At 39.3% G+C, this 19,988-nt stretch overlaps 2 protein-coding genes across 2 annotated transcripts; both read right to left on the bottom strand.

The window, feature by feature from the left end:
* Nucleotides 1-1,409: 1,409 nt before the first annotated feature.
* On the bottom strand, nt 1,410-7,411 carry tvp23b (trans-golgi network vesicle protein 23 homolog B (S. cerevisiae)). The gene is made up of 7 exons (XM_088599966.1): nt 7,158-7,411; nt 5,708-5,784; nt 5,199-5,343; nt 4,498-4,587; nt 3,799-3,918; nt 3,434-3,562; nt 1,410-3,138 (listed from the first exon to the last, which is right to left on the bottom strand). The coding sequence occupies exons 1-7, from the start codon at nt 7,167-7,169 to the stop codon at nt 3,112-3,114; spliced, it is 600 nt and encodes a 199-aa protein (XP_088456092.1). The 5' UTR covers nt 7,170-7,411; the 3' UTR covers nt 1,410-3,111.
* Nucleotides 7,412-9,236: 1,825 nt separating this feature from the next.
* Nucleotides 9,237-18,676, bottom strand: trim16 (tripartite motif containing 16). Its single transcript, XM_088599965.1, has 6 exons — nt 17,935-18,676; nt 14,131-14,226; nt 12,879-13,112; nt 11,950-12,121; nt 10,907-11,002; nt 9,237-10,201 (listed from the first exon to the last, which is right to left on the bottom strand). Exons 1-6 carry the CDS (start codon nt 18,610-18,612, stop codon nt 9,594-9,596), a joined length of 1,884 nt encoding a protein of 627 aa, XP_088456091.1. The 5' UTR covers nt 18,613-18,676; the 3' UTR covers nt 9,237-9,593.
* Nucleotides 18,677-19,988: the final 1,312 nt, after the last annotated feature.

Raw genomic sequence — 19,988 nt, 5'->3', positions numbered from 1 at the left:
AAATGACTGCTTATCCAATTCAGAGTTATGATGGCCCAAAGCCTATCTTGGGAAGCACAAGGCAGGACACACATTGAACAGGACGCCATAGCAAATATTTATTCTAATTCTGGACTCTCTTAAGAATAGACAGTCACTAATGCACCCACCTGGAAAGAAATCATTAAAACCCCTTACAGTTATAATATAATAATAAACTTTATTTTATATAGCACCTTTAAAGGTTAAGGGGTTAAAGTTAAAGTAGCAGTTACCCCTCTAGATTAAGCTTCTTTGCATTATCCCCTAGTCCTTTAAATCTTTAGTGACCTGTGTACTACAGGTTATGAACAAATTGTCACAGAAACAGTACTTCAGGGAAATACTTGCAATCACGCAAGTAGGGGAAGGCAGTTATGAGATACAGAATCTAATTCACTTTTATAAATAACCCAACTAAATATTATAGCTTTACTTTGCTGTCTTAGTGGTGAAATAATAACAGGACAGTCAAACCTCAAACAATATGGGGTTTCCAAATGTTTCCATTGTCCAAGATGCGATATACAGTACAAACATTGTGAATTCACTGAAAGATTAAGGAGTTCACGCTCTGCATGCAAACAAACCCCATAAAGTGATGTATATTAAATGCAATGTGATGTATACAATGCATTTAATGCATTATACCTGTAACAGATTAATGAAAATAAAGATTCAAGATATATGAACTTAACATTTAATTTTTAACACTGTCCAACTAGTCAAAACTTATTTAATGGCTCCATCTGGTGGCCAGTAAGTGAACATCGGGGCTATTCCTGCACTAAATTAAAAGTCCCAGTAAATGAATGTGTAATTGTGCAATTAAACACAAAGTACATCTGTCCTTGATACTATACTATAAAGGATATAATACTATATCCTTTGTTATTGATCAAGGAGCTACAGTAGTCATTCCGAAAGACCTCAACTGGCAGGAGTTGTGCAGATCTGGCGGAGGAATCCTACAGATGGCAACACTAACGCCAAGGCGAGCAGGAGTCTGGGTGCACCTGTAACCTGGTTCTTGTATAAAGTACAGACAGCACATACACTATAATTATGATCAGTGCGTTTGACATTAAAACTTTCAAACTCCACACAGTAAAACGTTTTTGGACAACCACCTCTGCCCATCTACAGTATCAACCTTTTGAAAAAGGTTCATGTCAATCAAAATGAAATGTAATAGCTCACAGAGAAAATAAAACTATTTAAATTATGGTTAGCTTAAACACATATGAGGTTGTGAAATGTGTTCTTTGGATTAATACAGCCATTCAGTGGAGAGAACCATGTAGGAACGTCCCCATTCTACACCATAGCATAAATCCATTACACTAGCACCTGATGTTTAAAACAAGAAAAAAAAAAAGAGTACGGCACAATTTTAATTTTAAATAAATACTTACAAATGCTTTACTTCTCTATATAAAGAATTTTACAAAGTCTTTACCCCCAGTAAGCAATCTGTAATACAGAATGAATACAACTGCTTAAATGCGTCTGAAATATTGTAAAGAAAATTACAAGTGCAGCTGCAAAACACTTTAGAGACGGAACCCCTGTGAAACAGTAAAAACCTTCAATCAAATAAATAAAACTAAAACAAAACAACCCTCCTTAAGGTTTATATCAATCATTTGTAATTACTGTGGATAAACCAAAGAAATCCCTAATTTTGGAAGGAAATCTCTATTCATGATTAACTTTCAAGCCATTTACAAAAGACTGGTGTTCATCTTAACAACAGAAACAGTACCAGCACGTATGTATTGAGAGGAAAATTAGAACTATCAACACTATTCATTTTCATTCAATCAGTTCAGTATAAATTCTTATTCTACCTCATTATACTCCATTGGACTGATGTAACTTGCTGAAACATAATGGTGAAAACTCTTACAAGGAAAAGCTTAGAATTACCCCATAAAGCTGATGGTATACACTTTTCCGTCTTGAAAAAAAATCACAGCCATTTCAAAAACCACTATAAAGCCCATCCTACATATCGTCATCCTTATCCTATTTTTAATAAAGAATTTTATCCTCCAATGTAAAAAAAATATATGCAATACTGTTTCTCTTAAATGATCAAATGTGGAAAAAGTCAGGAGACTAATGCGATACATTTTTAAATACTCCTCTTACAGAATACAAGGAGAAACTGCTGTACAATCAAGTCATTAGCAGCAGATGGTCAAGGCGAACTGTGTTAGCTCCTTTAACTCCATGGAGTCATCACTCACATGAGCAATCCTGGAAGCAGATTTCAGTTTGCTCATTCCACTGTCTTAAAATTAATCAAATGTGATCCACAAAACCACATGATTACCACTCAAGCTGTCCAGAAACCCGGGTCCCAAGTGGTCCAAGCCTCCCAAATGATAATTTACACATTATTAGGTAATTTGAGAAGGACATAATTAAACAATTAAGCAGGCCAATACAACCTTCTGTCTTATAAACCATTCTACCGCGTTTCCTCAAAGGGTACAATTGCAATTTACTGATGAACAGGATGTGTGTGCAGAAGTGAAGGCACTAACCTCCTAAAAGGAAAAAAACAAAACTGGGAATTGGGCCCTTAATGTTTCAGACATTGATTATACTATCACAGGCAAGCAATGGATGTCACACTTTTTTCCTAACCTTTTCAGCTTCCTGCGGAACAAGCTTAAAGGGTTAGCAAATAACTCTTTCGGACAACTGCAAAATGTGCTAAACACAGTGTCTACACAGAGAGGTAGGGGTCTGAGCAGCAACACTTTAAAAGCTTCTGCTTGCTCTAGGAGTGATGCTTAAATCCCATCACCATTACATGGTATCAACTGCAAAAACATAAGCACAATTTTGGAAAACAAAATAGCACACAGAATCTCTCATACAGATATGTCTGTTATTGCTGTGCCATTATAAAATAAGACATACATTTAGCGTCACCTATGGAAAATTAATAATGGCTTTCGACAATATGTTGCAAGGTTTAGATTAACAGATTAACTTTCAGTCAACTTTCAAAGTTCATTCTTCTAGAGCTGTAGCCATTTTACAGATGTTACACCTGGATAATCTCCTGATATTGTCCCTCTAGGATTCGTCTTCTTTAGTCATGGCCTGTTAAGAAAACAACATAGGTTATTTCCTAGTAATGCTTTTCTTATTTGTCTAAATTAAACCTCCTGCTTAGAAGGCCATCTCAATTTTAACCATGTACTGGCAGAGAAAGTGAGCTGCCGCAAGACAGAAATCGGCACTCGCAGATTCCAGCACCAAGCCAAAGTGGCTACATGAGATCACGATAAAGGTCAAGCTGACACAAGCAGAAAGATTTACTAACAGAGAAATAAAGAGAAGACTAGCATGTGTGGACTGTTAGGTGCACCAACAAGTAGATAAAGAGAGAACGTACCTGTCGAAAAAACTGACGCCCGATGTAATTTGTAGCCATGCTCTTCAAGTTCGTTCTGCCTCCAACTTTGCACCTAACATAACCATACAGGTTGGCACCCTGCAGAACCACCCCCATGATAACTACAGCCTGAAAAGCAAAAGGCAGGACAGCACGTTACACCTTGACTACAATGTGAATTAATTCTTATAATACACATAACGTAATGAATATTAGATATAACATACCTAACACTTCATCAAAGCATAAACAAAAAATATTTTTACAATTTTTAAAAAAAGATCTAAAAGCACTTCAAGATTAATCACACTGCCGAACTCGTCAGAAGCCTTTTAAGAGCAATCATGATAATTAAATGAACTCACCAGCCATTTAATTTTGAATGAAAAGAGTGTGCTGAAAGCAAAGATGACCCAGATGATGGGACAGACAATAAGTGCCAGCCAGAAGATGCGTGACTCTGCATCTGAAGAAGGTTTCTTGCCCTGAACAGAGGAATGGTGAAAAACTATGAAATTCATCATTTCAGCAGAAAGGAAAAATAAAAACAGTGATCCAAGACAAAAAAAGAAAAAAAAAGGGTTTCACGTGACATTTAAGACAGTTCAAACAAAATCAGGAAAGCCAGGATTACTGAACTTCGGGAAGTCTACCTTCCTGTTCATCCTGTTCCTGCAGACAAAGGGAATTTGTGCAGTCTTACTTGTTTTCCTACAGAGCTCTGTTTCCCTTGAAAAGGAAAGTTTACTCAAAGCATTAGGGAATGGCTGAAATGTTTGCGCATGTTTTATGCAACCATGTTGCTGAAGCCGATACCCTGGCTCCCTTCAAGAAACAGCTCGATGAGATCCTGGTATCGGTAACCCCCTAACCAGCAAATGGGCCAAATGGCTTCTTCTCGGTTGTTACCTTTCTTATGCTCTAAAGCACTGAAGGCAGGTTGTAATAACATGCCGTCTATGAAGCTTAAATGCTTTCGATATTGCTTAGAGGGCAGCAGTTAATTCAATGCTAAGCAGCAGCTGCAGACAGCAGGGCTGTTAAAGGTGCCGGGAGCCACACACCTTTCGTGACTCGAATACCCAGTGGCTCTTCCCATCATCATCCACTTGATTCCACCACCGCAGCCCCACCATCAGCCTTCCTGTAATATTCTGACAGAGCACGGACATTGTAAGATACTGAAGAGACCCATCAATGGGTCTGAAGTGAATTGAATGCACCTTTATCGTGTCAAAGAGAATTCGCCTGGCACAACAAGAGCTCATAACATATAACATACATGAAAATACAATACCATGATACAAAACAATATTTAACAACACTGCTCAGTCAGAACTCAATCCAGTATCATAAGATTAAAAACCGATTATTAGCTGGTAATGTGTTTAAAACCACAATAATAAGATCCCTGCCTCCAAACAATCTTTCCACTGTTCAAAGACAGAATGCAAGATTGCAGAAAAGATGGAGAGAATGTCAGCTGCGACCATTGTCATCTGAGCAGGAGGGTGTTAAGCATGTTAAAATGATATTACTGTCTTATGAATCAATATTTGCTTGATGTGGAAAGCATTAATGTTCTACAAGGCACTCAAATGACATTTCTGGACCTCCTGCTTTATAAAGTGATGGTAAGAAGGAATACAACACAGTAACACCCCACTGTCAAACAACCAGAATAATAAGTCCAGAACAGAAAGTCCAAAAGCTTTTTCATTTAAAAAAATAGTCAAACTAAAAAAGAAATAGGAGCTGTACCCACCTTGACAGTCCAGAAGTCACAAGACAGGAGAAGTATGATGGTTACCATACAGGCAATGAAACTGCTGCTCAGAATCTCACACAGCAGGTACACCAGGATCGCACCAACACGGAAAAACAAGTGGAAGAACGAGGCCAGAGGATGCCTGCAAGCGAAGCCAAACACTAGAATCAACGGCACAGAACTCCACAGGGCAACCAAGGGCTACGAAGGGGGGTGAAACTGCCCATAACAGTCCGGCACTTTGTGCTTGGCTGAGACAGAGCCTCTGTCTGCTCACCTGGGGTTCAGGAACTCAGCAGCACCACAGGTGAGTTAGCCTAAATAGGTACAAAAGGTCAGAACACCAGATGTGGCTTCAGATTCTGTCCCCCTGGCTCACAGGCGGTTTGCATATCATAAACTTAAATAATACACCAAAATGTTGGGTTCTTTTTTTAAAAAAATGAAAGTGGCCTGCAAAAACAAAGAGAGGCGGTATTTGAATCCCATGGTATATAAACCCTTACCTGATTTTTGCCACCTTTGATTTTCTGGAAACTTCATCCTCCGCATCAAAAAGGGCCACATCATCCTCGTTAGAGTCCTGCCGGAAGAGAAGGACAACTTTCAAACAAAAGAAACAACTTTAGGACTCAGAAGTGTCACCTTCATATTCATGTTGGAATGAGGTGGTAATTGTGTCTGGTTGAGGACCTGTACCATACGGAGCTAGTTCAGATTTAAAAGTCATTAAAGCAACCATGACAGGGAAATCTGAAGTAAAATAAGAATATCTTGTCTTAAGCAGTAGCAATATGCTGTATCACGTGGTCGAAGGAAAAAAAACAAATTGCAGAAACGCAATGCATTAATGGTATAGTTTTGAAGTGGGACATGTATATATCTCACTTATCCAGCATCAAAGAATCACCACTTAAGCACAAAGTGAGAGGTGTTGGTGGGGTCTGTTAACTTAGCCTCAAGCAAAAGTTACACTAAGATGCCATAAAGCTGACTTGCTTTAGCAGCCCCAGTGGCTTAACTCTACATAATAAACGACAGGAACAACACCCACAAACAGGACAAACCAGACCAATGTCTGCTGCATATCAGAGGACAGAACCTAGAGCAAGACAAGAAGTAATTACATATCAAAGAACAGGACAAGCACTCAGATTGTGAAACAAACTTTCCTCTGACTGTATATAAGAGCTGGAAAACCCTTGCAGTTTGTCTGTTTTGTGGGGCAGACCCGGCGGGCGTTGTTGATCTCATTGAGCTCAATAAAACTGAATCTGCAAAAGACTGTGTCCTGCTCCTCTGATGAAGAATTTTCTACAACAGTTTAATACGTTAATTTGTAGTATATTCGTTAAGCAACCTCTCATAGCTTCCAAGTGTACTCTCAATTCCTCAGTAGAAAAATGTTAATTTACCGATCAGAGTTTTTAAAAACTCGAATAAACTTTCGTGGTGTAAAACTGCTGTGTTGGAAACGCTGCACTAACATTTACCTTCTCTGGCTTTTACACCAGAACTACACCTAAAGGCAAAGCAGACTCATTCTATTTTACACGAAATATGTACAATTCACAGTCTATTTTTTAAAGAACACTGTCGGAGGTTTTAGTTTATACCCGACGTGTAAACTTTCTAAAATCACCGAGCTCAAAGTAAAATGTAACGCAAACAAAAACTATTAGAACCGTTCGGAACCACGACAAATACAATACACCTTAAATCATGCCATAAAAGCAATACCATTTCTCGGTACAGTATTTTAAAAAAGATCTAAAAGCACTTCAAGAGGAGTTGCCGTACCGAACTCATCAACAGGATTTTAAAGTTAGTTACACATCTAACTAGAAAACACAGAACACCGGCAGGACGTTCTTGATATCAGAGCACATATAAACCACACAAATATTACTCATAAATGTAAAACAATCGACATAACCATAGATCCCGCATACATACCTGTCTCATCATTTTAATGCACGGGACTTCCTGAAAACGTGTACCCAAACAAAACGGCCTTCAGTGCGCCTGAAGGACCCCGATGTTGTAAGGGGGGACAAAAACGTTTAGTGGTATTCTATTTAGAGAAAAATCTGGATGAAATCATTATGAGTACTGGGAAAAATAATAATTATTTTATTCAACAAGAATATCGCATCAACCCCGCAATGTCGCAGGATAAGCAGCAGCAGCTCTTGGCAGCCATCTTGGTAGTGGCTACCTTTCTCGTTTGAATTGCACTGGAGTCTTCAGCCCTGCGCTAATGCTACGACTCTTAACTACCACCTTATCGCCTGGCCGTCCGTACTCAGCTGAGGGTGAATCTGTGCCCAAGGACATATTTTTATTAGTAAATTCAGTTAGAAAGAATGATGTTTTCATCTGTTGTGCAAATATGTCCCTCAATCTAAGCAATGTGTAGGGGAGCTGTTAAAAGCAATTAATAAATTCTGCCATGTTTCGGGAAATATTGCCATAAACTAAATACAAATAATTATGTTGTAAACGAGCACACATGCGCTGACCTTGATGCAAAAGGCTACTTTCACTTAGTGCAATGAAAGCTTAAAAAAAGAGTCTAGTTTGCAAATCACCATTTATCGATGTGTCACCTGCTTGTTGGTGGGCAGATTGTGTTACATTGTTTCTTTTAGAATTAAAGAGCAGTGTCAGGTAGAATTTGTTCGCGGGACAGAGGTACAGTATATACGAGAGGAGGACAGAGGAATGTGGTCTCTGCATGTAAATCAGCAGCAAATTTCCCCGGAAAATTCCTCTGGTCAAGGACTGTCCTAGCTGGGGTGTATCTGGCCTAAGAAAGGCAGGTGAAATCCACCTCCTATTTCCCCTGCAACATTTAATATAAAGAGAAAGAAAGGGAGAGACCATTTTCCACTTAGACAAGAAAACAGTAGTCAGTTTTTGGCTTGCACATTGAAAGACACAAAGGGAATTAAAGAAAATGGTAATTGCAATATAATTCCACTAGATGGAAGGCTTATGTTGGAAAGGAAAAAAAAATTGTTGGGATATTTCCTAAGTCGATTTGTAACATTCCTTGGGCACTTGGGTCGTCACTCAGAGTAATCACACGCACCAAATAGAAAGTATCAGCTGATAAATTAATTTTCAAAGAGACTGACGTATTCCCACAACCAAACTGTGCTGAAAGGACACTGTTCATACTGTTATGATACAGTTTCAAAATACAGAGGAAATGAACACATACGGAGAAGAAAGGCATAAAGAACACATAAGGAAGGCATACATATGTTTTTAAGAGACAGAAACCAGAGGTAAGAAAAATACAATCACGATTTACATCAGAATTTAATATGTACATGAACAAAACAGCACATTAAAAAATAAATTTGACGTTAAAGAAACTGTAAGCCACACTAAGAGATGGGTCACTACTGAGATGCTTAAGACACCGAAAACACTGATTCACAGTACAGTGTAAAGTTGTTGCTCTGGTTCATAAGTGACTTAGTTCTTGCTGTAAGCTGTCTGCATATCATGACGTGTTATTTGCTGTCACAACACACTACCGCTATTTTTACTGCTACGCTACTTTCACTACACAAACAGCAGCAATCGTGACAGGCCCGTGAATAAGACCACGCTCTCTAGGGGAATCATGGGAATTTCAATCATTGAAATAATTTCATGGCATCTTTTCTTATAAATTATTTTAGCTGTAGTCAAGGAAATACACTGCTGTACACTATTAGTCACACCGTGAAAGACATTAATAGCTATTCCATCTGGATTTCACAATCACCAAGACTTTAGTTTAGACTTACAGTAAATTAAGCCTACTGCTCCTATGCTATGAGGAAATTAAATTGGGTCTGCCATTATGTATACGAAAATATACTTTTCTAAAAGTTTGTGTTGTGTGATGACTGTGGTACAGATACAGCAGATCAATGCAAATACCTTTATTATTTTAAATATTAGTTGATTTAAAGTGTGATTTAAGTTAAACTAGGGACAACGTTTTTGAGTCGCACAGTAAAAAAAAAACAGCACGCATTTTTTATTGAAATTTTGGAATTCATTTATTTTTTTATTTTTTTATATAGCCATGCAGTTTGGAATGGCTGATTGCTAAAGACTCAGCTTTCTGCCAACCGCCCTTGTACTTCAGTCATGTATGGTGTTCACAGCCACAATGATTAACATCTCAGGCACCTTCCAGCCCTCAGTAAGACAGGTGAATGCAGCTGTCCTAAGAAGGCCCAGCTCATGTCACAGTGGAAGTCAACAGTCTATTATGTTTAATGCAATTTTGTAGATATCGTTTGTATTGGTTTCACACTGGTGGGAAATATTGAGTCTGAGTCTCAGGAGGCAGTATGCACTTTGTGCCAGTGCTTTCAGCAGTCTGGGTTACTTGGGCGCTGAAAGTGTGGGAGCAGTGGGAACTGTGGGAGGGGCTGAAGGGGTCTTCTGAGGAGGTGCGTCTCCAGGCCCAACCAGCTGAACCGTGTTCTCCTTCTTAGACAGCCAGAAGGCAGGGTAAAGGGGCTCTTGAAACTTGGCCTTGTACTTGTGGATAAGAGTCATAGTGTCCGCAACTCCGTAGAAACCCAGAACGCCCCTGGAGTAGTCGACGTAGACCCCGATCCGTGTGAACTTCTCCACCTTGAGCGGCGTCTCCACGTCGCTGTGCCAGGCTGAGAACTGCTTGGCGTTCCACTGCAGGCACCAGGAGAAGTCGTTGCCTGTGATACAGCTGTTGTTCTCCTGGCCTTTACGGTCGATGCTCTTGTAGGTGACCCCCACGTGGGTGCCCTCTCCGCTGATGTCAGCCTCAAAATAGTGCCTACCCAGGTAGAAGCTCTCGGACGCCAGCACTTGACGCCAGTGCTCGAATCGCTCGGGGACGTCCATGTAGGGGTGCTGCCAGGGTGTGGTGTTGGTCACCTTCCTGTTGTCTTCTGTGAGGCGTAGGAACCTGTGTGCTGTGTCTGGGTCGAAGGTCATGGGGGAAGTATCTGGTGAAGGGATATGACAGGGTTATGAAGGTGGGATCTACTTTATTAATTAATGATAGTAGTTATGGATATTTACACCCATCCATTTTCTAACTGCTTCTTCCAATGTTCTCAGGGGAGCTGGAGCCTATCCTGGCAAGCAACAGGCTACAAAGGCAGGATACACCCTGGACAGGATGCCAGTCCGTTGCAGGGAACACACAGACACAGATACGCACATATTTACACCAGGGCCAGTTTTCATAGAAGCTAATTAACCTAGCAGTATGATTTGGGATTATGGAAGAACACTGGAGGACCCATAGGAAACACAGAAGATCACGGGACAACATATTGTACAGTCCACAAAGACAGCTGATAGTCAGATAGTCAGCAGTGCTAACCTCTGAGCCACTGTGCCATCCATTATGGATATTTACAGATAACAGAAACGTTTTAATAAGATTTCTTTTCATGTTGACAGCTAACACATTATTCCAGGAACAGCAAAAGGCTTAAAATAATAAATAAAAAGGCTAGTGTATTTCACAGTGAATTCATTCATTAATGATCATCTCCTACCTTGATACGTAGACTTGTTGAGGAAAATGTTCCAAGCACTGCTAGAGCTACTATAGCAATGAGTTGATAAAGGTAATTGAAAGAGACTTAATGGGACTTAATAAATAATTGATTCTGTTAGGATTTGAATATGTGCCTACTCACATTTAAGGAAGTCACTCCGAGTCTGTGGCTCTGGCATTGAAATATGATGCTTAAGTGGGATTATTGCATGAACTGTGGTTTTTATGCTGCATTTATCTGAAAGATAGCAAGAAAAATGGAAAGTTAGTGTCAGGTTTCAGCATACAGTTGTTGAATAGACAGCTGCAAAAATTAGGGTTTTTTTATTGTCATTTTTGAAACAGGTCTTCTAGGTAGGTTTGCTGAGCTGTAATTTGCAAGCTTTAATAATTTTTTTCTGTAAATATTGTGCTGTGTTTTGTTTTCAGCACATAATAGTAACCACATTATTTTTGTTGATTAAAAAACAAAAGGCAAATATCTCACTTTCTCATATGCCTTATACTAATGTGATTCATAGGGAGTCTCTGCATTGAGTAATGTAATTACTCAGTGAGCCTTTTTGTTTGTGGAACTGATTACAGGTGTGTTTCTGAACTCTGCACATTATTATGACACACAGTCTCATACAAGTTAGATTCCCCAAGATTTCATCTGTCAGCCATTAACAAGGTCAACACAGCGCATTTCCGAATCAACATTGAAACACAAAATAGACTAATACCAGACATACACTGGTTCATATAAAATTTACACAGAGGGTTTTAGACTGTGGGAATGTGGAATAAGATAGCCATCCATATAAAATATCTTGCCTTCATTCTAATCTTGATCAATATAAGATCAATAATAAATCAATATTAATAAGAACAGCAATCATGAATATATTTGTTTTTCCCAAGTAAGATAAAAAGCCTTGGAATAAGTAAGAGGCAATGTAAAGCACCTGCAGTACTATACATAAAGACCTGAGTGCATTTGGCCTGGGTGTAATAATGTTGCAGGGGCACAGAGAAAGAGTTCTGCTTTACATAGGAATTATGACCAGAATCTGAACATTTACAGGAATTTTGATGGTAATGCTGATCTTCCAAGATCAAGGCCAGCACTGTGGATGTTCCCATCAGGGCATGAAGGACACATGCAGTGTCTTGTGCCTCCCTGCAGGGGGTGCCCTGACTCACCATTCTTGCAGACCTCCTTGAGATTGTCCCTGTAAGTGGACAGGAGCTGGCCACAGATCTCCTTTGTGGACTCAATCACAACTCTACTAAAGCTGGGTAGACGGTCCATGAGGCCAATGTAAACGCCAGGTAGGGTAACATCGGGTGCCCCCTGTTTCCATTCACAGTAATCCTGGAACACAGAAGGTAGCAATTATGGATTTGCAGACTTTATACAGTGTATTGGAGGTCATGTATAGTCATAGTCATCCTTTGAATACTCCCATTCAGAAATCTCATCTTTGTGGTCAGAACTTTGTGCACAGAGATGGATTAGATCTGAATCAGAAACATTAGTAACCTTGAGGTATAAAACAATGTTCTTAGTTCTGTGAATATTGTGCTTACTATAACGAAATGACCAAGCACAGTGATCAGCATCTTAACAGATACCATTCTGAGACAGAGGAGGAATAAATTGCTTTTCCAATTGTGTTCATCATATGGCTGTTAACTATAACCTACAGATTATACAAAATGGAAGGTAAACAGATCTCCTTAGAACTCTAGCCTTTGTTTCCTCCTGTAAGTGCATTCAAAGTGTGGATTAAAATTGATAATTGAAACAGGTTCAAAGAATAAATGCAAGAAAGGAAAGACTTGACACGAAAGACAGTATACTAGTACAGCCAGGTCTAGAATTAGTTTTTTTTTTTTAATTCTGATATAAGAATAGTATTCAAAAAGACCAGAAACATTTTCACTCTCTGTGTAGAAAACACTTGTCTGGGCAAAATGTTCTGTTCTTCAGGATTAGTCAGACTAGTCTTGAAAGCTTCATGTTCAAACATGTCAAGTTCTTGAGTTTATTTTGAGCTGCAATAGAAATACAAACAAGCCTGGGATACTGTGTGAACAGGGAAAAACTATTCCCTACTCTGGTACGTTACCTGGAGGAAATCAATATCATTCTTTTTCTTGGACAGCTTCTCCACTTGCACCTGTGTTTTCTTCAGTTCGGTGCACTTCTGCTCCAGGTGGGCCTTGATTCCCTCTGCCTGTTTGACAGCTGAGCTCTTCTCGTTCACCAGGAACTCCTTCACCTCCTTCTTGGCCTTCTCCACTGCCTCAACCAGGGCTGAAAACTGCTCCTCAATGGTGGCCTTGACATCTTTCACAGAATTCTGAACAAGCACAACAGAACAACCAACGTGTCAGAGGAACCCAGAACAAAACAATGCAATTTAATATCCTTGTGTCCCTAATCTCCTTACGTTAGGATCCAGATCATATGCTTTTCTCCTTCAAAATGCAATTAATGTACCATTTCAAGAGTGGTTTCTTTCTTTCATGTGAAACACTAAATTAAATTAGTATATATATTCATGCAGATTTTAATTTATTTAATTTGCACCAGATTTTATGATGGAAGTCTATTTTATTTACTTCCCTTTTTTGCCTGCTAAAAAATGCATCAAAACCAGGTGTAGTTACATAACATGATGAAAACTGTGAGTTACTATTCTGGTGACTTACATAACATTACCTTGAGATAGGTATGCATTCGTTTATTAGTTTTGATATGCACACAATAAAAGTATTATGCAATTATTAACTTGTTAAATTGGCTCCAGGCTGTGTTCTACAAAACCACACCAGTAGGGTACACAATACAGCTGTAGATACCAAGATACTATAGTTAAATGTGCAGATTTTGTTTAAAAAACATCTCTCTAAAAGCACATCTCTCTAAACCCTAATTCTTTGCAAACGTTTCGTTTTCCACAAAACTACAAAATCCACTGATACCAGACAACTTCAAGGAATCAGCTAATTCATTTTCAGACTACCTGGTTTGCTGCAGCTGTAAACACAAGGTACATCTGTTGCAAAGAAAGAGGAGGTGAAAAATAGCTTTTCTGAAATATAGTGCTGTTACCAGCGTTAGGCTCTTCTCCTTAGCTGGAGTTCTCGTGTTATTGCTGATAATATAAATACGTGAGAATGTCTTTATTGTCAGAATATAAAAATCTGAAAGGACCTGTTTTTATTCATGAGTTGTGCTTTTATACCTTAAAGGCATTTAGACAAATGCATGAACAGCCCCCTGGAATGCAAAAAACACAATCCCTTCTTTGGAATGCAATACTAGTACTTCAGTTATTTGAAGTCATCTTTAGGTGCAGTAAATACAGTGTGTACCTCGATGGATTTGGTGTTAGTCTCTAGCTTGCTAATGGCATTCTCAGCAGCTGTAAGAGTTTTAATCATTTCTGCACATTTCTTCCGCATTTCTTCCTGAAAAACACAAAAAGCAAAACCGCATTGAGAACCACTGGTGGAAAAGTGACTTGAATCTGATTAATTTGCTAGCATTTGCTTTGTTGATAAAGTTTGCTTGGTTAAAGAATCAATGATGCAATTTTACCATCTGTAGGATAATGACCGAGTTTCCAAGTTAGAGTCCCCACTAACAGGTCCCCAGATTGTTCCCCATGAATGATTATCCATCTTCAAAACCCTGCATGGATTTTCTGGGTTTTAAGTGTCATAATTCAAAGGTTTCAAAAGAATCCATTCAACATACTGTAGCATTCCCAAAGAAATGCCTTGCCTGAAGACATTTGAGGTTTTCCTTCACTTCAGTATACTCAGATTTTTAAAAGGTCTTTTAAATAATGGCACATGCTGATGTATTCATGGTAACCTTCAATGTGCTGTATGATGTAGTAACATGCTGCCCAGCTTGTGATCAAACTTGTGATCAGTACTCATCTTGGCTGCTGCTGCTATTTTAAAAATCTGTTGTGACCGATGCATTGAAAGGCTGCTGCTTGAATTGTGTTGTGTAAAAAAAACTATTTTGTATAAAAGTATAGAGAAAAATCAGATTAGCAATATAATCAGTATAGCAATATTAAGTTAGTGTTAGAGGTGGCTAGATCATATATTCTTCACACAGGTTGAGACACTGCAACAGGAAGCAATCACGATATGCCTTAAGGAAACGGACTGACCTGGAAGAGCAGATTGAGACAAGATATTTTAATTATATGGAGTTTCTAGCACCCAAAACTTCTAGCACACAGGATTCTACTCGGGGTGAGAGGAATTCATTGAGGCCATTTGGTAATAAATGACCTCAAAAGTGTGCAAAACTCCTAGACCTGGCAGTCTTGTCAAGCAGTGCCACTTGGCTCTGAGAAGTGGAGGCTAAGTACTGTACACCCAGTGAAGCTCTCTTTAGGCAGGTGTGAATGGAGGCCCTCCACCAGGACAGATGCAACTTTACATAAGTTCTTTTCAGTTTAGCTCTCAGTGACACAGGTATAACCACCTTTCCTATTTCTAACCCCCTAACCTCAGCCCACCATTGTGCAGCTTTGCAGTGAACAATGCCTTACTGTATGCTGTAGACCCATTCTGACAAGTCAGCAGCAGAAACATGTTAACTTGAGAGTGTACTAGTCATTGTTTTTCTCTTAGATAATTGTCACTGTAGGAACCATCTCATCTTTTTATCACACAATCTGGAAATACGAGAATTACAGTTCTCTTTGATAAACTTTAAAATGAGTTGTAGTCTTGCCCTTTGGCTTTTTAAAATAATTAGAATAAGCAGAGTAGAGTGGGTCTGTACACCCAAACATATCATTCTGATCAAGTCTGATGATTTTCTTACCTCTACTCCAGATGAATGAAAAGAAACAAAAAATAGAGATATTACAATTTGAAAAGCTGCATTATAAAACACAGATACGAAATTAGCACTACTGCTGAGTTATGTAACTAAAATGTACTTTTATGTCTTGACTTTTTTCTGATGCACCCATGGTGAGACATGAAAGCACACATGGACTTTTAACTTGAAGTACTAGTGAGGTTGCAAAAGAAAAACAGAAAATGTTTTTTTTATATCAGATAACATACAAAGAAATCTACGTTGTTTCTGCACAAGTATGTGACTGTGGTTAATAATGAGGAAATACAGAGAACTTGAATTGCAACACTTTGTTTTGTTGAAATGCGTCATTAAGGTGTGATGTGCTTGAAAGCAAGGTGGAGAAGGAATTTTGTACTAACAATCACAAGATTAAACGGTGCTAGGTTAGTGCTGTACTCTTAATGTAACAGTTACTCAAAGGATCTGTTACTTGTTTCATATTCAAATGAAGCTGCTTAAGAAAATTAGCTGTAGGCTTTTGTTACTGGATCTCACAAATAATGAGATCTTGAAACCCAAGTCAGAACATGCCTGACAGAGCATTCCTGTTTTCTTTGAGGAGGGGGGGTGGTGGTGGGGGGTTGGAGAATGCAGGAAGTGTAGGGTCAAAAGTTACAATTTCTCATAGATTGACATGATGCAGCTTCAGGGAATGAAGTTATTTCTTCCAACGTTATCAAATCAAGAATCTTTATCTTTTTTTTTTGCTTGAGACAATTTCAGATGCTTCTGGAGAGATTTTGCAGAATAACTTGCAAAAATGGTTTTAATTTTAAAAAGTCTGGTGTTAATACAGTATTTGCAAGACAGTTTGTTTTTAGTTTTACTATGCAGTACAAAGGAAATACCATTTAAACTGTATTATTTTACGATTGGTAAATTCCAGGGAAATGACCACAGAGAGTCAGGACCTCGGTTTTCATCTTATTCATCCAACAGACAGTACCTGTTTTATAGTATAGCATCCCTGTCACTATACTGGGGCATTAGGACCCACACAGACCGCAGGGTGAGCGCTCCCTACTGGCCCCAATAACACCACTTCCAGCAGCAACCTTAGGTTTTTCCCAGGAGGGCTCCCCTCAAGGTACTGACCAAGCAAACACCTGCTGAGCTTCAGTGGGCTGCCAGCTGTGAGTTGCAGGGTGATGGCTACTGGCAAAGACCCACTATACCTTCAAATACTGTATGTCTACATAATGAATATTAAAGACTTCCGTGTTCTTGTCTTTTCAGAATCTATAGTACTTTGTGGAGCTGTCAGTAACACATTTCCCTATGTAATATGCAAATAGTGTTCTCTGTAACACGGATAACAAACGAGTTACAAATCAACACTGGTGTCTTCTTAACAAGTCTGGAGAAATGAAAGCCTGAATAAAGGACAGATGGAGTAGATTTTCCTTAGTTATCCACTGGATCCCTTGATCAAAATGTGATGCACTTATCTGAAGCTCTTCATAAATTAAACAACAACACAGAACCAAAAGCTCTGAGCATGTAAGTAGGTTGTGTGTTGATATAAAACACCAGTGACCAGTGATATAAAACACCATGCCTTTTAGGCATCAGCACCATATCACCCATATCAGCTTTTGCTGATGTAATTACCTAAGAAAGCGATTAATTAACTCAATTAAAGCAAAGGGAAATTAAAGTTAAAGGGTGAAATGAGCAAATTAAAGGTGTTTCTTTAAAGAAAAAGAAAGTATTTTCAAGTGAGCTGAATCATATGCAAGTCAAAAACACTTCAGCTTTGTTTACTTACATAGGAAAATCAGATAAGCAGAAAACACCTGGTGGACACAGGAACTTCACAGGAGTTTTACTCTGTACTTTTATTCAGAAAAAAAAATAAAACACAGAGTGTCTTGTTTTTTTTACTCTCCTTTACAGCACCAGACTGGTTCCTCTGCAAACAAAGGACTGTTTATTTATATGCACTTTAAAATCCATGTATGTTCAAAGACAATGGAAATGTCAGAAAGAAAAGACTCTATACCAAAAGATGATTTTTTGCTTTCCTATGACAGCAATCCTGAGAGTAGCTCATGGAAAAATACAGAATAATTAAATATATTCAACAATTCCAACATTAATTTGAATAAAGGGGGAAAAATAGATCCTCTCCACTGACATTTCACATATGTCTGTGTGCAAGACATTTTGAAATGAAATCAGTGTGCTACCCATTGTGAGGAAATTACCTGTTTCTATATTCCTTCCTCTTCTAAGTGACATTTGCCCACGATTCCTGTGACACTCATACTATAGGAACATACCTCAATCTGCTTTCTTGCATCCCCTACTGGCACAGTATTGTGCCCTCGGTGCCCTTCCTCCATGCAGCCCTGGCAGAGGCAGGAGTTGTCTGCCAGGCAGAAGACGTCCAGGGACTGCCGGTGGGTCTCGCAGGTCCGGCTCTCGATGTCCCTCAGCGGCTCCACCAGCCGGTGGTTCTGGAACTTGACGTTCTCCAGGTGAGGCCGGAGGTGGCCCTCGCAGTAGGAGACCATGCAGGTGAGGCAGGACTTCACAGCCCTGGAGTGGGTCTCGATGCAGGAGTCACACACCACATCATCGGGGCCCAGGGCCGCCGGGGTCTCCTCCTCCTCCACTCTCTCCACCTCCTCCGCTTTCTCTTTTCCTTCTCCTTCTCCGGGCTCTTGCATCTCCTCCTCCGGAGTTTTTTCACCATTGGACTCTTCCGCTGTCTCTGCCTGGTGTTCCCCTGTCCCATTCATCAGACCATTCTCCCCAGGGGGAGATCTGAACTGAGACGTGTCCTGGCACTGTGGACAGCTGGTGACATCCTTGCTCTCCGCTTTGTCCCATGTCTCACCCAGGCAACCCCTGCAGAAGCAGTGGCCACATTCAAAGGTTACAGGGTCTTCAAAACCCCCAGAACATATGGGGCAGGCAGGCCGGTCTGGAGGCTTTGCTGTTTCAGTGTCAGGCATTGCGTCCAGTTTCCTGGGTGCTTCTACACTCTCTGGCAACCTGAGCGCACGCAAAGTCGAGCTGGAAACCACACCTAAGGAATGCAGAGCGTCAGAGCAGCTTCCCGGTCCCACCCCTCCCCCCGCCCTCACTGTGCCGACAGTGAGGGGAGGAGACGGCTGCAGAATGTTCCGAAAGCAAGGAGAAAAGTTACAAAGGAAGGGTAAATGTTTGTTCTGTTTTTCTAATTCTCTTTTTTTGACTTCTCTTCTTTGCATCCCATTGCACCTCGCTTCAGTTACAGCACATGCGGCTCTGCTTGAGACACGGCTCCGTTCAAAATTATAAAACTAAAAAGAACTTGTACATATGTACATATACCAAAATACACCTCCTGAAAGTATAATATCTCGTGTAAACTGTATGTGAAACAAATATGTCTCAAAGCATGGTATGTATCCTGTAAACATATATACTGTATATACTGTATATAGTACAAATGTATTAATAAATATCCCATGGCTTCTAGAAGATCAAGATTAAAACCATACTATTAGTAATGACATAAATATTAAACTAATGTAAGACCACTTCTAAAAATATTATGATATTACTTATTAATAGTTAATTGTGTATAGTGCATGAACAAAATACTGTATGACAGCTTAAAAGATCTACATGGAACATTTTGGAGCCTTATCTTTGCAAATATTTTTTATTATTATACTTATACTTTTATTATTATACTATTATACAACTATAGTTTGGATAAGGAGTTATTTGTCATGTCCTGTCCTGTCTTGGAATAAGTCTACTCGACTCTAATTATCTACAAGATAATGAAAGCAATTAAAAATACAAGCGATGAAATGGGAAGAAATCACATTTTCTCAATAGCAACATTACCACCCTCTAAGCTGAACTCATCAGATCTCAGAAGCTAAGCCAGATTGGGGCAGTCCAATACTGGGATAGAAGACTTCAAGGGAAAACCAGGTTGCTATTGGAGAGATGTACTGTAGCTGCACCAGTAGATGGAACTCTTACCCCTGAAATAGTTTCCAAAGTAAAGATAAAATTTTCAGCTCCCCATTAAGGTGACAGGGAGCACTGTTATACTTCAGATAAAAAAACTTTAAGCATTTTTAAACTTTATCTCACTTTAAACTCATGTTGCATCTGCTTGGTCAGTGAAGATCCCATGTTATTGATGAAGATCCTATGTCAATAGTGTTAACCTTGGTGTCCCTGCTAAATCCCTCTGTGGGAAGACAGTAATAATTGTGGTTTAGTTTAAACACAGGAAAGCCACCCATTATATGACTGAAACGTCAAAGATGACTCAGTTCTTGTTGTATATTCATTTTGGTATTTTTTAATTGCTTTGATCCTCAAA

Source organism: Lepisosteus platostomus, chromosome 11, assembly GCF_059453375.1.
Source record: "Lepisosteus platostomus isolate fLepPlt1 chromosome 11, fLepPlt1.hap1, whole genome shotgun sequence".
Classification (NCBI taxonomy): domain Eukaryota; kingdom Metazoa; phylum Chordata; class Actinopteri; order Semionotiformes; family Lepisosteidae; genus Lepisosteus; species Lepisosteus platostomus.
This window is presented reverse-complemented; position numbering and strand designations above follow the sequence as displayed.